The 16,862-nt window shown below is 52.2% G+C and overlaps 5 protein-coding genes across 5 annotated transcripts; 3 read left to right on the plus strand and 2 right to left on the minus strand.

Annotated features, from left to right (window-relative positions):
• Positions 1 to 32: 32 nt before the first annotated feature.
• AURANDRAFT_72716 (hypothetical protein) lies at positions 33 to 3,411 on the plus strand (the record flags this gene model as incomplete). Its single annotated transcript, XM_009043598.1, has 6 exons — positions 33 to 189; positions 426 to 779; positions 991 to 1,128; positions 1,171 to 2,212; positions 2,568 to 2,782; positions 3,053 to 3,411. The coding sequence occupies 6 exons, from the start codon at positions 33 to 35 to the stop codon at positions 3,409 to 3,411; spliced, it is 2,265 nt and encodes a 754-aa protein (XP_009041846.1).
• Positions 3,412 to 5,044: 1,633 nt separating this feature from the next.
• Positions 5,045 to 5,788, minus strand: AURANDRAFT_34042 (hypothetical protein; the record flags this gene model as incomplete). Its single annotated transcript, XM_009043607.1, has 1 exon — positions 5,045 to 5,788. The coding sequence occupies one exon, from the start codon at positions 5,786 to 5,788 to the stop codon at positions 5,045 to 5,047; it is 744 nt and encodes a 247-aa protein (XP_009041855.1).
• Positions 5,789 to 7,799: 2,011 nt separating this feature from the next.
• On the plus strand, positions 7,800 to 9,719 carry AURANDRAFT_68002 (hypothetical protein; the record flags this gene model as incomplete). The annotated part of the gene is made up of 1 exon (XM_009043599.1): positions 7,800 to 9,719. The coding sequence occupies one exon, from the start codon at positions 7,800 to 7,802 to the stop codon at positions 9,717 to 9,719; it is 1,920 nt and encodes a 639-aa protein (XP_009041847.1).
• A 543-nt stretch (positions 9,720 to 10,262) lies between these two features.
• Positions 10,263 to 11,905, minus strand: AURANDRAFT_68003 (hypothetical protein; the record flags this gene model as incomplete). Its single annotated transcript, XM_009043606.1, has 5 exons — positions 10,263 to 10,539; positions 10,566 to 11,260; positions 11,371 to 11,417; positions 11,482 to 11,598; positions 11,635 to 11,905. 5 exons carry the CDS (start codon positions 11,903 to 11,905, stop codon positions 10,263 to 10,265), a joined length of 1,407 nt encoding a protein of 468 aa, XP_009041854.1.
• A 467-nt stretch (positions 11,906 to 12,372) lies between these two features.
• Positions 12,373 to 15,289, plus strand: AURANDRAFT_68004 (hypothetical protein; the record flags this gene model as incomplete). Its single annotated transcript, XM_009043600.1, has 4 exons — positions 12,373 to 12,499; positions 12,685 to 12,747; positions 12,829 to 15,187; positions 15,226 to 15,289. 4 exons carry the CDS (start codon positions 12,373 to 12,375, stop codon positions 15,287 to 15,289), a joined length of 2,613 nt encoding a protein of 870 aa, XP_009041848.1.
• Between the last annotated feature and the right edge of the window lie 1,573 nt (positions 15,290 to 16,862).

Raw genomic sequence — 16,862 nt, forward strand, 5'->3', positions numbered from 1 at the left:
ACCCGCAGCAGATGATGAACCCGCAGCAGATGATGAACCCGAAGGACGTGCACCCGGAGCAGATGCACCCGGAGCAGATGCACCCGGAGCAGATGCACACGGAGCAGCAGCAGCAGCAGCAGCAGCAGCAGCAGCAGCGGCTGCAGCAACAGCAGCAGCAGCAGATGATGATGCACCAGCAGAAGCAGGGTACGCGGATGCGGGCGCAATTGTCGAGCATGGGGATTCATTTGACAAGTTTAGCGTGGATGGTAGCTTGGATTTCGTCGACGATGTGGATGACATGGATGATCAACCAAGACCGCCAGAAGAACTCATCCCAATAGAAGACTCTTTTTGTTCTCCGGCACTAATTGAGTCTGCTATTAAGATGATTTCGGCTGACGGTTTAGCCGCAGCAAACAAATTAAGACAATTCGACGCAGGTGCGACTACTGGCCAAAGCAGCGCAATCGCTCCAGCTTTACCTGCTGACTTCATAAAAGACCTGAAGGACGAGTTTTCATGCGTGCACCAGGAGGCGGAGGACCTAAAAATAGGTTTCGGAGGCATGGGACGCTGCGTACAACTCAACACGAATTGCATTAATTCGTACGCAGGGGACTCCACTAAGCTGACACTCCAGGTCATGGATGGCTGCTTCAATAAAAATGCTTCTGCGTGTAATGCGCACGGCCGGCGCTTGCGATGCGCACAGGGCGATATCCATCAGTTTCGGGTCTTGGGCGCATGCGTAATCTTGTTCGTATTGGTAGATGAAGAAGGGCTCATATTTGACAGTCCCCACAAAACGCATCTGCTCGTGCAGGTGAAAGAGTCCCGGGAATTTGCCATCGTCAACTGGCATAGCTTGGAGAACCACTCCACTCGGCGCTGCTTTCCAGACTGGACAACAACAGGCCACAAAATATTAGAGGAATTAAGAACAAAGTTGAAATCAAAAGAATGCATGTTTTATTATCTTATACATATTAGATTTCTGACTTATAGGTAAAATGAGAGCCGTCTATGCCATGAAGAGTAAAAGCAATGCGAAACAAATTAAAGCAAAACGAGATGCGTTGGGAGAAGCAGGATACGCCTCTTTCATATCTACATACTCTAACGAAATGGAATGCAAATTACCAGGTGAACACAAGAGTTTCTTCTTATTCTTATTCTTACCACCAGGTGAACACAAGAGCAAACTCAAGCAAGCGGAAGAGGTGAACGACCTCATGTTATTAGAACGTCGACCCCGGCCGAGGATGTGCCGACAAGAATATAAAGAGCCACAGGAGGAACTTAGAGGAGTTTGGGAGACAGGAGGTGGAAAAGCAGCACAAGCGAAGAGTTTGCCGGCACAACCAAAGCAGCAGCGCAAGCGAAGAGCTAGAGCTGCCAGTGCAAAGGAGCCCAAGGAGAAGAAGCCGAAGGAGGAGGACCACGAGAAGCTCGAGCGGCAAAAAGAATACCAACAGCGAACAAGGCAGATCCAAGAAATCCAACAACAACTCCAACAAACAAATCAAGCAGTACTTTCTTTTCAACAGCCTCGAGAACCACAGGCGAACAGTTTCAACAAACAGTCGTTCGAGGAAGGCGCTAAGCAAGCTAAAGAATCACTCGAATGGGGGATATCGCAAGCAACAGCAATGAACAAAGAAGCGGCCGCTCTAAACGCAGAAAGAGCGAAATTACAGCACCAGCATTACTTGGATACTACTCGCGGACCTCCTCCAGCTCAATCGCAAGGCCAGAGTCAATCGCAAGGCCAGAATCCGACCATGTTTGCACCTCCACAAACACCGCAGGCTCTTTTGCACGCACCAGCTCCAGCTGCACTGATGCTAGCAGCTGCAGCACATGCCCAGCATTACATGGATACTACTCGCGGACCTCCTCCAGCTCAATCGCAAGGCCAGAATCAATCGCAAGGCCAGAATCCGACCATGTTTGCACCTCCACAAACACCTCAGGCTCTTCAGGCTCTTTTTGCACTGGCAGCACCAGCACCAGCTCCAGCTGCACTGATGCTATCAGCTGCAGCACATGCAACCGCAGCAAATGAAACCGCAGCAAATGCAGCCGCAGCAACCGCAGCAAATGCAGCCGCAGCACCCGCAGCAAACAGCGTAGCAGCACAGATAGCAACCCTAGGAACTCTCCTGTTGAATGGGGACATCACTCAAGCTGACTTCGCGCAACTCAAGGCGTCACTATTGCCGCCCCCGTGAATCATCACGCTCGGGTGCTTTCTCCCATGATGACTGCCTGCAACAGGAACACATGGGAGTTTTTAGCGATAACCCGGATCTTATTATACTAGAGTATCGGAATCTACGCTAGTTGCATACTACCCCGAGAGTCGTCTATAGCGAGCAGGTCCTTGTATGCCGCTCGTGCGAGCGAACCTGCCATCGCGAGTCCAAAATCAGCACTCTCGCGAGCCACTACACCGCAGCACGTCTCTCTATGCGGAAAGCAGCCACAACTATGAGAAGCCGTGCAAATGCGCTTCTCATAAGGCAGGTCATTTACATGCCAGCTTTTCAAGTTGTTGTATATGACTATCTCCTTCCGATAAGGCGTCCCAAAAAGCATGCATTTGCAGAGGGCAGTTTTCTTAAGCCCAAAAATAGAATGAAACACATCCTTGCAAATGGGCTGCTTTGGGCCATAGCCCGCAGGTATTTCCATGATCACCTTGCAAAGCGGGTTCGCCTGCCATGCGGCGATCATCAGCAAACTTATCCACATCAATGTCTCGTTGCCAAACTCAATCTTTCGCGCTTGCTCCTCCGTAAGAGGAGCACCATTCACAAGGTCTATCGAGCGACTATGGTGTGCCTCTGACTGCTGCGAAAACGAGCAACAATTCCCAGCAAAAACACAAACACCGGGCGGACAACGCTTGAAGTAATGACGTTTGTACAACCAAAAGTCACGGAACGAACAGAGCACATGCGGGCGCATGTTCGGATCACCATCCACACCGATGCACCCGCATCTGCCACCACTAATAGCGTAGATCCGTTGCAAAAACCTGAAGTTGTGCGACCCAAACTCGTAGGCGAAATCCCCATATTTTTCAGGAGCATCGAACCCACAAGGTGGAAGAGGCGTACTCCTTTTTTTGGTCCCATTATTACTGCAGCAGATGGAGGCTTCTCGCACGCGCAGCTGCTTCATTATACGCACAAGACGTTCCGTAGCTTCGGCCATGTCTCGATGGTAGCTTTCTCCGATCCAAACGACCTTCGACTTCTTTGCGGGCGAAGACATGACGCACGAAAAAAAAAAACGGCAACCCGCGCCCCAACCCTACCTCCACACTCTCGGAAAACACAAACGAGCACGCCAGAGGCAGCGAAATCGCACGTTTGCAGCGACACGAAGACGCCGCGCGCGGGGCGCTGCGAGCAGCGCTGAATGCCCCGGCACGGGGCGCCCTTCCGCAGCCCGCGGGGCCCCGAACGCCCCGGGCGGGCCGAGCTAGCACAGCGGGTGGGTCACGAAGCCCACCGGAGGTCCTCGGGCAGCGATTCCACGCTAAACGCCCACCATCGTCTAAGCCGCCCTAGACGATAGACTAACGCGTCCTTAGCGAATAAAGATTGCTGTACCCACAAAGCTGGTTAGGAGGTGCCATGGTTGACTTCTCACAATAAGTTCATGCAATAGGGAGGGAGCTTGAGCACTTATTCCACAAAAACGACGCTTGCGTTTGAAACGATAGCTGCTCATCCAGAAAGATTAGCGCGAGACCTCATGAGCAATCTACTATCTGATGTCGACCTGCGAGATGCGAGTGTTGCTCAACGCACCCTTTCTCATCCATCTCTTATTCCCGATTCACACATTACGTCATAAATGCGATGTCTGGGTTGGCGTTATGGCTACTGATCTTGCTCGACTGAAAAGAAGTTCTGATTGATTGATACTCGTGCTAAGTTTGGTCAAATTATATGGGTCTGACATGGAAGCCAGAGTCAACCAGCTATATTGGTAGTGCATGCCGCCTTTGGTACTCCAGCGGGAGGCTCCCTACACAAGGTGTGTGCTAATGACTGACCACTGCTTCTCGTTTAAGCCCCAGAGTTGTCTCCGCAGACGAATTGTAGCAAGGAAGCGAAGCCGGGAGTTCAAGGGCGTGCTGCACTATACATCCGGAAAACTATCGCGGAATTTGCTTCCGTAGGTCAAGTTCCAGCGCTATAATTCGTCGGATACTCACATGTTGGCAATGTGATTGTAACAAGTATCGTTGTGTCTCCTTGATCCGACGCCATTTTCGGGGCGCTCTTACCCAGAATGAACACACCTATAGATCCGAGCTGGCTTATATGATGAGTTTCTTTTTCATCTTTTTGCTTCCACCTCGGGATTGGCACGTGTTGTGGACGGGGGGCTTTTGTGTGGTGTTTCAGAACTTGAGATTGAGATCTTCAGGTCCGCATCTCCCACGAGGGCGTCGTAGTGCCTCGTAATAGCCTTGGTGCTGTTTTCCAATTCTTCAGAAGCAAGTCCCAGCCCCAGCACGGTGCATTCCACGCAGAGCTGCGATAATCCCCCCATCCCCCGCCGTTCTCAACAAAGCAGCGGGAACTGCACCAATCGGCATAGTCGAATGTGTGTAATTTAACCATCCGACGCACGTGCGTGGGTCAGTTGCATGAACTCTCCAGATAATAGAATAATCAACAATCAATGAAAGTTCGGTGTGGAAAGCTGGAAATGCAAGCTCGTCGCAAAGTCGCTCGCTTTAATAACAACCTAGCTTGTACGGTCCGGTAGGCTCAGATTAAATCCTGGTATAGTTGTGCCCTTGCGGTCTGGTCTCTTGGCGCCCTCCGCCGCCACCTCCCTAAGCCCTCGGCACTGATGTTTTTTTAATATTTTTCTTTCTTGGAGTGCAGTGGAGCACGCTGCTGTGTATCTGTGGGAAAGAAATATGGGCGGCTTGATTAATGCTTCAAATCGCAGCCAGATTATAGTCCTCTGTGAATCATCAAATTGGATTGGACCTTGGCAAAATGCGTAAGCTAGAAGCCGGAGTTGTATCCTATTTTGTGGCCTTCCACGCGTTGTACTTCAGCCAGTAATCACCACCCTCTACCTTGCGGAGTAACTTCTTAACGAAAGACACACCATCGGCAACACCATCGCGCTTTGACAAGAGCGTCGCGACCTCTGCTGCGCGAGCTTGAACTTTTTCATCCGATAAGCACGATATAATGTAGTCACCGAGCATGGATGGCTTGATTTTCTTTAAGTGCGGTGCCTCGACACCAACTCCAAGATCCGACACAGACTTCGCTGAATCAAACTGATCATACAGAATGGGAGTCACAATAGTCGGTTTCCCAGAGCGGAGTGATGCGACGGTAGTTCCGATGCCTCCATGATGGACTATCACAGAACACCGTTTAAATAGGTGCTCGTGCGGGGCTGTCTCCATAAAAAGGACGTTTTGAATACAAAAAGAACGGAGGGGCGCCTCGTCCTCTTCGCCGTCGATGGCGCTCAGTCCCAACTCCGCCCAACCGCCCAACACGATCCCTCTTTGTTGTGATATCTTTATGGCTCGGAGAGCCAAGAGGGTCATCTCCTTTGCCGATCCGCACTTGACGGAGCCCCATCCTACATACACTGGTGGCGAACCACTCTCCAGGAAATTGTTCATGGCCACCAAGGAATCGCCTCCAAAATCCTTCCCTTGTGAGACGTCGGCAGGAATGATAAGATTGCCGATGTATGTAAACCATGACGGGTCTGTTTCATGACGACCCACAACGGAATCATCCATGCCAACAGCAACTGGTAGGAATTCCTTGAACTGCCCTGACATACCAGGGTAGACCCCGTATAGATCAAGGAATTCTTTAGCGCCCGGGAACAAGGTTATGTATTTCTTACCGAGATGATTCTCAATAAACTCTTCGCCAAGAGCAAGACGAATATCGTTCATGTACTTCCAGAAAATACCATACCAGAGAGGGCGATTCAGTGCACATGGTAAAGACGGTAGACCAAAGGGTGCGATGGATGGATCATAGCATAACGCTCGGCTCAAAATGAGAGGAAAGCACGGTACCGAAGTAACATGAGGAACCCAAACAGGATCGAGAAAGTGTTGTGTGCCCATGAGACACATGTCTGGCTTCGAGTCATTCAGAAACTTGATCATCGATTCAGCTGACTGTTTCAGTGCTTTTTTGTTCAAGGCTCCAAGCGCATCCAAAAATCCGACCATGTTCTTGTTTTGATTTGCACGGTTTATTGCGTCGCCGACAAATGTGGATTTGAAAGGTATGCCGTTCGATTCAAAGCTTAACCCCAGATCTACGACGAGAGATTCATGGTCAGGATTTGTGAACACGGTGACTCTCATGCCTGCTCGCATGAGACCAAGAGCCAGCGCGCAATAAGGCTGGCAATCACCTCGGGAGCCGCTGGCACAAATGACCACTGAACAGGCCGCCATAACGCGCAATTGATTGAGCCCCGGGAGCTCCAGCGACCCTGGAGGTAGATGTGTCTTCCGTATCTACACCGAAAACCACGTTTCTTAGCCCAGACCACACGGCCCACGACGGTGATGTTTGGTGTGTGGTTTGAGGCTGTTGAAAACGAGTGGTGTGTGGTTTGGGGGCATCGAAAATCGACGATCGATGTGTGGTTTGGGGGCCACGAGTCGGCAGCAGCACGTTCGGCGCGCGTCACGGTTCTCAGCCACAATGGTGTGTGGTTTGGGCTGCCAGCATTAGAGTGGTTTGTGGTGTGAGCACCACCAATCACATCACCGTCGTGGGCCGTGACCACATCATATAGAGGCCGAGCTCGAACGCGTCGAGCAGCTCGTGCCGCCAGTTGATGGAGAACAACGAACAGTATTAGAGCGCGGAACTCCGCGACTACGCGCTCGACGCCCAACGCGCCGAGTTCCAGCTACAAGCTCCACTGGCCCAGGCTGGCAGGCCGCGTCCCGCGCGGACTGAGCCACTCCGCCTGCGGCCTCGCAATGCCTCACACCGCGGCGAGACGCCGCCTCCGACACGCAGCGGCCTTCGGCCGCCTGCCCGACCCAGCCTCCCCTTCGCCTGGGGCTTCGGCCCTCCATCAGAGGAAGGGGAACTCCAACACAAATCCCCCAACGGCCCGTGCCAGCCGGCACGGTGCTCGTCGAGCGCCCGGACGCGCCAGGCACGGCCTCACGGGTCCTGGCGATCGAGGCCGCGTCGGCCATGGGCGCCGGCGACGTCCTGGCACCGTGGTCCCTAACGAGGACCACACGCGTCCCCTGGCCCGTTCAACCGAGCAACCCGCCGCGCCATTCCGCTGACGCGCGGGTGGCCCAGGGGCCTCCATGCCAATTCCGCTGACGCCCCTTCCCACTAGCACGTGATTCGAGGCGTCTCATCATTCGTAAACAACCCTCTCACAGCCTTCTCGGGGAGCGCGCGCGCGTCCCGACCTAGGCTGAGGTCTTCTGTCCATGGCCATGCGCCCCTCCTTCTTCTCCAGTGGCCGCGCTACGTGCCCCTCCGCCATGCGGCCCCTGCGAGGGAGCAGAGATACCCCCGGCGGTATCCCCCGTATCCTACAACACTCACACCCCGAGTCTGTATCTGTACAATCTTCGATTAGCCAGGAAAGTAGCGCCCAGAGGAGAGAGAGAGAATGAGCTGTTATTTATTATTGCAGCTCAGTCGATACTCGCTCCTTATGCTCTTATCTGGCCGGCGCTGCTGAAGCAGCCCGCCGGCGAAATTCTTTCTGAGGAAGGGGGCACAGTGTAAGTCCGAGCGGCGGCGACCATGGTTGTGTCCAACCCGGTCCCGCTGGAGCTCCAGGGGCGCCCGTTCGTTGAACAGGCGCGGGCCCTACCAGCGCGGGTCGCGCTGGAGGCGTTTTTCGCGGCAGCTGCGGGCTTCACGGAGGAATCGCCCGACGGCAGCGCCTTTTTAGGGGTGCTGGAAAGGGTAGCATTGGAGATTTTTCGTGGGGACACTCTCTTGCAAGTGCGCGGGTTCTCGCCAGGGCAGCAGATGGATTACATCGGTCGGGCGGTGCACCAGTTGGTGCGTGAGAATTATCTGCAGCGGGTGGATTTTCCTGAGTGGGAAGCAGCTGTGGCGGCGCTGTCGCAGGCTGTTCAGGGCCGGGCTGTGGATGTGAACTTCGAGTTATCGATTTGTGACGAGGCACGGGCACCTGACTTAGTCGAGGGTCTGTTTCAGGTGAATGACAGGGCGCTCAGTGCTCCTGTCACTGTGGCACAGGTCCAGAGCATGTTGGATGCGCGAGATGCGACCAACAAGCGAGACTTCGAGACGATGCTGGGCGATAATAATGTAACGTTAACGGCCAGTATTACAGAGATAGTTAAGCAGCAAATGACAGAGGTGGTTAAGCAGCAAATGACAGAGCTAGCAGCAGCCCGCGAGCGGCCACCGCAGGCCGCAGCCCAGGCGCTGGCGCCTCCGGCAACGGCCCTAGCATTGGCTGGAGGAGCACAGCCTCCTCGGCAGGAAGGGCAACCGGGTGCGGTAGTACTGGCGCCAGCGGCAGCCCCAGTCCCGCCGCAGCAGGTACCGCCACTGGTGGGGGATGCGGCGCGCCCTCAGCGGCCGCCCCCGCCGCTGGAGCGGCCAGAAGGCGGAGCGCCTCTATCAGCGGAAGCACCAACGTTTGTTCCCGGAGGAACTCAGCGCGGTCAGCAAGTAGCGGCCCCGGCTCCGGGCCGGGCCCCAGCGTCGCCAGCGCGGCTTCAACCGCAGGTTTTCGATCCGCCGGCGTCGCCTGGGTTGGAGATGGCAAAGACAGTGTATGCGGATATCAACGGTAAGTGGCGCGAGGTCAATGTCTTGTGCCACCAACGGGGGATGATCTGTGTGGCATGGATTGGCGGGGAGTCGCAGCAACGGCAGAGTATGGAGTTGCCGCGGAGCAAGGTACGGACGCTTGAGGAGCACAATGATCTTAAAGGGCGGTTCCTTATTCAGCAGTTTCCCATGCTTATGCGTTTCTTCGGTGCTGCCGGAGAAGTGGAGCAGCATCAGCACATCAAGATGCTGGCAAGCGGCGTTAAGTCCGTTGCCAGCGACGTCTATAGTATGGACGTCAAAGCGGCTGCAGTGGAGCGAGCCATTTCGAGCATCGGGATGAACGAGGAAATGATAAGCGCAATGTTTGCGAGCGGCCCTCAGGCGCCTCAGCGGGCAGTGTTTGGTCACGTCACCGCCAAGCTGGCTGAGGCCATTAGAACGTCTCAGCAGAGCGGCGAAGGTTTGATCAAGATCACAGATGCGTCGACTAAGGTAGCAAACCTGGGCACTCAGGTTTGGGACTCGGCCACAACGGGCAGCGGTGCTGCGTACTCTAAGCACGTGCTCGAGAGCACCAGTGAGCCGGGCGCTCGGACGGCGCGCGTGCTTGTGGATATGGGTGCTGGAGTGCAAGGCGCGGAGGATTTGTTGCGAGTGGGGAGGTCTCGGGGTGATTTTCCGGGCAAAGTCCCGCAAATGGGGCATGGTCCCCTGTTCCCATCCATGCGCACAGATGCTCAGCAACACGCGGAGACAGCATCTATGCAGGTCTCGTCGAGCGTGGTTGTCAGCCAGATAATGCCAGGCGCTTACTCAGCGTCGAAATCTGAACATGAAGTGTGGGAGCTCAGTCATCCAACAGGAGAAGCAGAAATTCCGAGTCGGTCGTGCACGGCACCGTGGCGTTAAAAAAGCGCTAGGGAGGTGAGCTTCAGCGGTTCGCCGTGATGGGCCACATGCCCCCAGTCTGTTCCGCTCAAGCAACTTGCAGCAAAATTCATGGCCCCGGGCTTCTCCTTGTCGCGAGTCTGTGTCGCCGGCAACTCCTCCCGGCGCGGGGCCTTTACTGGTGTGCTGGGCGTCTTATCCATCACCATCCTGATCTGTATGCGCATCTGCGCATCCCGGATCTTAAGATTTCCGCCTAAAGAAAGCGTTGATCTCATCGACCGACAGGCCTTCCCGTAGGCCCATGACTGCTCGCTTATCCTTAGCTGCTACGTCTATTCCGTCCAGGTGACCGATGCAAAAAGTCTGATCCTGCTTGGCCCACTGACAAACCATGCTAGCTAGATGCCATTCGGCGAACAATCGAGCCCAATAAAGAGTCGTTTTGACGACTGATTTAGGACAAATCATATAGATTATTGCAATGATAATTCATTATACATGATAGCCGTGGTCCAGCGGCCCGCGGCAGCGGTCCGCGGCGGCGCTCGGGACCGTCGTGGACTAGCAGGGGCCCCGGCCGAGGCCCGGACGCGGCCGCCACTTCTCGGCTGAGCGCCTTCTGCGGTGTACTAGGAGACTGTTGTGGCAGCCTCTGTTGACGAAGTTGACGAAGTTGACGATGACGATGAGTCGCTTGTCGAGGCAGACGACGTCGACGACGACATCGACGAGGAGTCTGCCGACGACGAAACTGAGGAAAACGACGACCTCATACCTGAGCTGATGTTTTTGGCCTTGCTCCGCGCCTTCTTCCGTGCTGCCGCCGCTTGGGGAGGTTCTATAGCAATGAGCTGGAAGTGAGACACAAGAGTTTTGAATGTGACCCGAATCGTAGAACTGAAAGCAACATTTGCGTGATTGCCAGGCAGTCCAGCTGAGAAGAGGACAAAAAAATAGCCAGCAATGTCAGATAATCCACCTCTCGCAAGATTTGTGATCATTTTTTTCCGGAAAGCTACCAAAGCAGCATTTGTAGAGCCACCAGCAGCAAGATTATCCACAACCTTTCCAGCCTCGCGCTGGAAAATCATCGCCATGGCAAAACACATCGTTGGATAGATGAGAAACAGAATCAAGTAACCATTAAAGAGACGAGTCCACGGGCCCATCCAGAGTACGTAAGCAAGCCACATCTGGCTTTCTACGACAAGTAGAAATACCACAGCCACAGAGATTTCCTTCTTGTACACCTGGAACACAGGCGCTGCTTTACTCATTTTCTTGGCTGCAGCTGATTCATTATTCCAATTGAGAGCCAAAATCAGGGTGGTGTAGGTCGCCCATGTACTATATTCGAATTGCCAAAAAGTAATTGACAAAGTCAAGGGAGTGAACGAGTTATACTTTACCATCCCGCCGTAAAAAGAACAAGTGTACGTGCTTAAGATGCGTCCTGCATTGGCGATGCCTTCCATGGGACAGACAACTTGCTGCACTTTCCAATCATCCTTCATCTTCGTGGTCTTACTGCCAAGAGTGGCAAACAGCATGGGCCCATACTGAATTGCAAGCAAGAAATTCCAAAACATGAAACAATTCGATAAAAACATTAAAACAGGAGTCAACCACCGAGTAAAAAACGACCGTCTCTTTGCTGCAAATTCGGCACCACCCCGCCACCTTCCTCTTGCAGTAATGAGTGAAAATGGTCGGTTCCTGTGCATTTGGCGGGCAATAACAATATCTTCATAATAGCTTGTCTGAACAAACATCATTTTACCCCATTTTCTCGTGCGGTGCCATGTTGTTTTGCTCGTCAGATACGCAGAAGGTGAACCGACTAGCACGTCTACGGGGTTATCAGTGGATTGGAATGTAGCCAGCAATCTCGCTCTGACTAAGTTCATGGTGAATGACCATAGAGTACACTTACCACCACCAACTAACCCGGGCCAGCTGTAATGTGCAAGAATCTTGTATCGCAAGTCTCCCAGCTTGCGTGGTGGGCAGAAATATGCGAAATCGAGAGCGTTATAATCTCTGTTGGTGACTATGTCATCGCTCGTGACTTCAGCAAACAATCCAACGTGCTTTCCCAGAAGCCAAAGATCTGTGAAATACATGCCATCCCGGACGTTCGTGTAACCCGCATTCTGAGATATCTTATTCTTGTAAGGATAGTGCGCGCTGGCGCCAAAAAACATAAAGTTGGGCTTGGTGGTAGGAGGATACTTAAAAGAATGGGGCGCAGCTTCAGACCTTGGAAATTTCATAATGGGAACGTTAGTTCCGGACCGAACTTTACCTTGAACCTGAATCAGAGAGACGAATAAGGGGAGGCATCTGCGCGTAATCGCGACAATACAAATTCGACGCATCGTCGAGGAGGCTAGGTAAACCAATTGGTGTGCGTTAAGTGCAGGTGATATTAGGGAATGATATAAGATATAGAATGATATAGTTGGATTACGAGCTGGGTGTTGCCTTCAGCATGGGCTCCACCCAGCTCGGGCACTAGCCTAGTCTAGGACCCCCAGGAAAAGAATAGGGCCGGCTGGATAGGAGAAGATTTTCCTGGGGTGCGCTCAGGCGCACAATAATAGAAGAGGATGTCAGCGACAGACTACTGTTCCTATCTCTCAACTTAATTCTATGAAGAAGCAAAAGGCTTATGCTTGGTCTTTGCAAAGAATATAGACTGACCTTGCTGTCTGTCTCTCTCTCTCTATCTCTATATCTCCATGACTATACTGTAGTACAGTACGCTACACTACCACTACCCTACTACCATCATGCTAGTACTGTACCTACCCTAGTTAGGCTCTCTTTCCCGTTCCCCCTCCTTTATAATCAGTTACTATCATATGACTGCGCTACCGTAAGGTAGCACACTGAGCTTCCCCTCTCACCCACTGTGCCTATCCTGCTACTACGGACTGTACCTTAACGTCAAGTTGATGTACGGGACTTAGTTTCTTTACAGGTTATGGCGCGGGTGCGTCGTTAGACGTACCCTTCCCACTTGTGCGAGAGACTGCTCTTGTTTGTGTGTGTGCCAAGAGGTGCTTGTCACACCTGTCCTTAATTGTGAGCCTGGTACACATTCACACATAAAAATACCCGTCAGCTATGGCTGACACCAAAGAACAACTCGATAACATATATGGCGACGATAAAGTCCGAACAAAGTCGTTTGTCGACTCCCAACTTAACACTTTCCTTGATGGCCACAGATTTCAAGTGAACCATACGGCAGAATTCAACTTGGGGCGTTTTAATAAGAACGTCAGTAACCCTATGTTTGCCAACTTCAGTCAGTATGCCACATATGAGGACTTGGTTCGATCTCCCTCTAACGACCCAAATCTGTACGCGCGTTTGCGTTGTCATACCATGTCAAAGCTTGAGGAGGCTTTTGATGACCTCATCAAGGCCTGTTATAGACAAGGGCGTAACGACTCGCCTTTCGACCCACCTCCAGCTACTCCTCCCGCGAACTTCGAACCAAGACCTAGGCCCATCTGGACCAAGGAGTTCATGCTTTCGGCGTTGCGTCAGTGGCGTTACATGCCTAACAAGGTTAAAACCGGTAGTGGCCCCCAGGGCAACAAAGTGGTTAACACTGACAACAGATGCATTAGGCCAGATGGCTCATTCATCGACCCCGCTAACGCGGGCGAACGTTTGCTGTTTGCCCGGGCCATGGCCGTGTGGTTGAATGCTAGTTCTGCGGAGAGAGGCTTTGCGCTGGAGAAGATTGACGACAATCGACCCAGAAATGTATGGTTCCTCACCACCGAGTCAAACAGCCTTGTTGTCAGAGAGACACAGGACGGCGGTGTCCGGCCATACGGAGTGGTCGCCAAGCGCGGCAAATTCTGGTTTTTGATGATGAATCGCGCTGTTACGAACCATCGAGATGAGACGAGAAATCCTGTCTTCGACGATCTCAAGTGCAGCGAGTTTGCTGCTTTGTACTGCTCCATCCCTAATGGCTTTGTCAGGAAAGACAAAAAGATGGAACTCATTCATGGAGGTAATCGGTTGCCAAAGCCAGTCGATTTCGAGTGGGGGTGTCAAGGCCTTGCGGGTCTGCTCCAGAGGTTTTGTGACATTGATGGATCCAATCAGTCGGCGGCCAAGGATCTGCCCTGCTGGACGGAAATTAAACACCTGGTCACAAACTATGGTATTCCGAACCCCTTTTGGGCCATCCACACCCTGGTGAAAGCGACAATGGATGTGGTACCTTCTTCCAACAATGAGGAGCACATATCTACTTTCAACAAGACCAATTACGAGTCTAAGTACTATGCGGACCATTACATTTCGTACCTTAGAGGCTATCAGACTTTCATGGAGAAGAATGGTGTCACTGTGATCGATGATAAGCTGCTCACTAAGTTTCAGGATGACTTCTTGCCACAGCATAAGGATCAAGGTAGGGATGGGTATGATTCACAGCTCTACTTGCTCGCAGACGCGCGGCGTTGTAGCCGTGATGGCCTCCCCACACCTCACATTCCTCCTGCTGTCGCTAGCGCATGGAATACTTTCTCCGATCTTCAGCTTTATCTAACTACGTTAGGTAACAAATTTCGGAGAGGGGGAGGACATACAGCATGCTACAGAAGTCCAATGCCAATGAAATATAGCGTACACAGTCTTAATGACTCATCATCTATGCAATTTGGCACAAAACCCGGCAGAGCGCTTATGGCTGGTGCATTCAACTCGGAATGGGTTGATGGAGTCAAAGTCACTGGTCATGCTCTTGCAATTCTCCAACAGCAACGTGAACAGCTTTATGAACCTCGGGATGATCAAAATGACCATGGTATTTTATCCGATATTTTGGATGATCTCGACGATTATGGTGATTTCGATTCCAAGGAAGATCTTCTGGCTGATTACTCTGCTTTTGCTCTCCATCAGCGTCAGCGTGGCGGAGGTAGACCTCCTCAAAGAGAGAAAGGTTACTACAACCGTTATGATGACCGCATCGAAGAAGTCAGAAAGCGAATAAGAGATAAACTCTCGAGAGCCAAGGATAATCTTGACGATGCTCATAAATGGAACAGAAGATCGCCAGGCAACGCGCGTGTTGTCCCATATTATAATGAAAAGGCAAGTAGGACCCCTGATCTTAGCTCTGGAAAACGAGCCATGGTAAAACCCTGGCAGGAAGGTAAAAGGTTACAGGACGCAAAGTCTCGTCAAGACTGGAATGCTGTTGCGGAGGTTGACAAAGAACTTGCTCAAGCTTTATCTACTTATCAGCAACCACCTGAACTAGCTAGGGAAGATCCAGACAAACCTACTCGCCAAGACAAGCAAGATAATCTCATCTGTGCACTTTTAGACGTTTTGGATGTGGCTAAACACGCTAAGATGAGTCCTGAAGCTACTGCGGCAGCACTGGCCGTCATGAATGATAGATTCTACAACACACCTGCTGGCGAAGACGAAGAAGACGAGGAAGAAGAGTTGAAAGGCGACTCTCATGTCAACTTTGTCGACACAGCAACCGTTCAGTGCTACCTCACTCAGGGACCCAGGACCAATGTTCTGAGACCATGTTATTGTAGAGAAGTTAAGATTGACACTGGCTCAACTTTTGATCTAGGTTCCTGTCGAACATGGCAGTACATTGTCGATCTCAAGTCTCCGATCCGAATCAATATGGCTAAAGATCACATGCTGGTGCATAAGGTTGGTCTGGCACTACTGATCCTCAAGATGCGCGTACTCTTGTGTGCTATGGGCTAGGGATGGTTCAGAAGCTACAGGAACCTCCTGTGGTGCCAGATCTAGACTTGGCACTTCCAGGTCGGCCAAACTTAGCTGTCCGTGTTTTGACGTTGGAAAATCTTGTTGCGGACTTGCAGGAACGCCTAGCTCGATTGGAGACATAGCTCATTTATCATAGCTCCCCACGATCATTACAAGTACATTGATCACAGGGCAACTATGATGGGGGAGTGCAAAGAATATAGACTGACCTTGCTGTCTGTCTCTCTCTCTCTATCTCTATATCTCCATGACTATACTGTAGTACAGTACGCTACACTACCACTACCCTACTACCATCATGCTAGTACTGTACCTACCCTAGTTAGGCTCTCTTTCCCGTTCCCCCTCCTTTATAATCAGTTACTATCATATGACTGCGCTACCGTAAGGTAGCACACTGAGCTTCCCCTCTCACCCACTGTGCCTATCCTGCTACTACGGACTGTACCTTAACGTCAAGTTGATGTACGGGACTTAGTTTCTTTACAGTCTTGCTTCTACAATAAAGAAATTGAAAATGTTACTAACAATAAAAGATACCAAGTGGATACGAAGCTAATTAAATACCCTAAAATAAGGGGGGTAGCCCTATAAATTACTTGTAGGATTAGATAGATATAGATAGACATTATTATTATTACCCCACCCAGCCACCGTCAAGCCGTGCACGGACAACGTCGCGCCGGACTCCCAGACGAGCAGCGGGCCCGCCATGGTCGGGCCGGGGGGCAGCGACGACGGCGCGAGCTGCGGCACGGGCTGGCTCTTGGGCTGCTTCTAATGCGCTCTAGATTAGGCCTGTGCCGAGGCCATCGGCAGCGCCTGGGGGGGGGGGGGGGGGGGGCGGCCCCAGGGGCTGCGTTAGCACCCCGCGTGCGCGCCATAGCTCTTCATCATCCGATCGAATGCCGCTCAGGAGGAATCCCGGTCCCCGCCTCATTTGTTCTCCTCATTCCGGAAGCGACCGACTCGAGATGGAGCAACTGGTTGTGAAAGAACTGCCTGCTACCCACGATCCTCCAGGGCTGGACGGCCTAGCAACGACGCACAATGCGACGAAGAAGACTGAAGGATCGTTCTTCAAACCAGTGAACATCTCTCTGCATCCCTCGTCGAGAGTTTTCATCGTCGGCAGCGATGGCGTCGCTGCAATGGCAGATTGTTTAAACTCTGTCCTCATGGCGTAGATACTGGTCGGAGATTTACCCGAGTGCAGAAGCCCGAGTGCCATTAGCGACGAACTCAGCTCTTTCACAGATAGCACGAATATCCTGGTCAGTCTTGGTGAGCCAGGCGCCCGCTTGTTGACTCACATACTCTCGACGCAGCTAATACCGAGCTTGGCCTTTTATGCGTGCGTTTGCGAAG

The sequence above is a fragment of the Aureococcus anophagefferens genome (assembly GCF_000186865.1).
Source record: "Aureococcus anophagefferens unplaced genomic scaffold AURANscaffold_59, whole genome shotgun sequence".
Classification (NCBI taxonomy): Eukaryota; class Pelagophyceae; order Pelagomonadales; family Pelagomonadaceae; genus Aureococcus; species Aureococcus anophagefferens.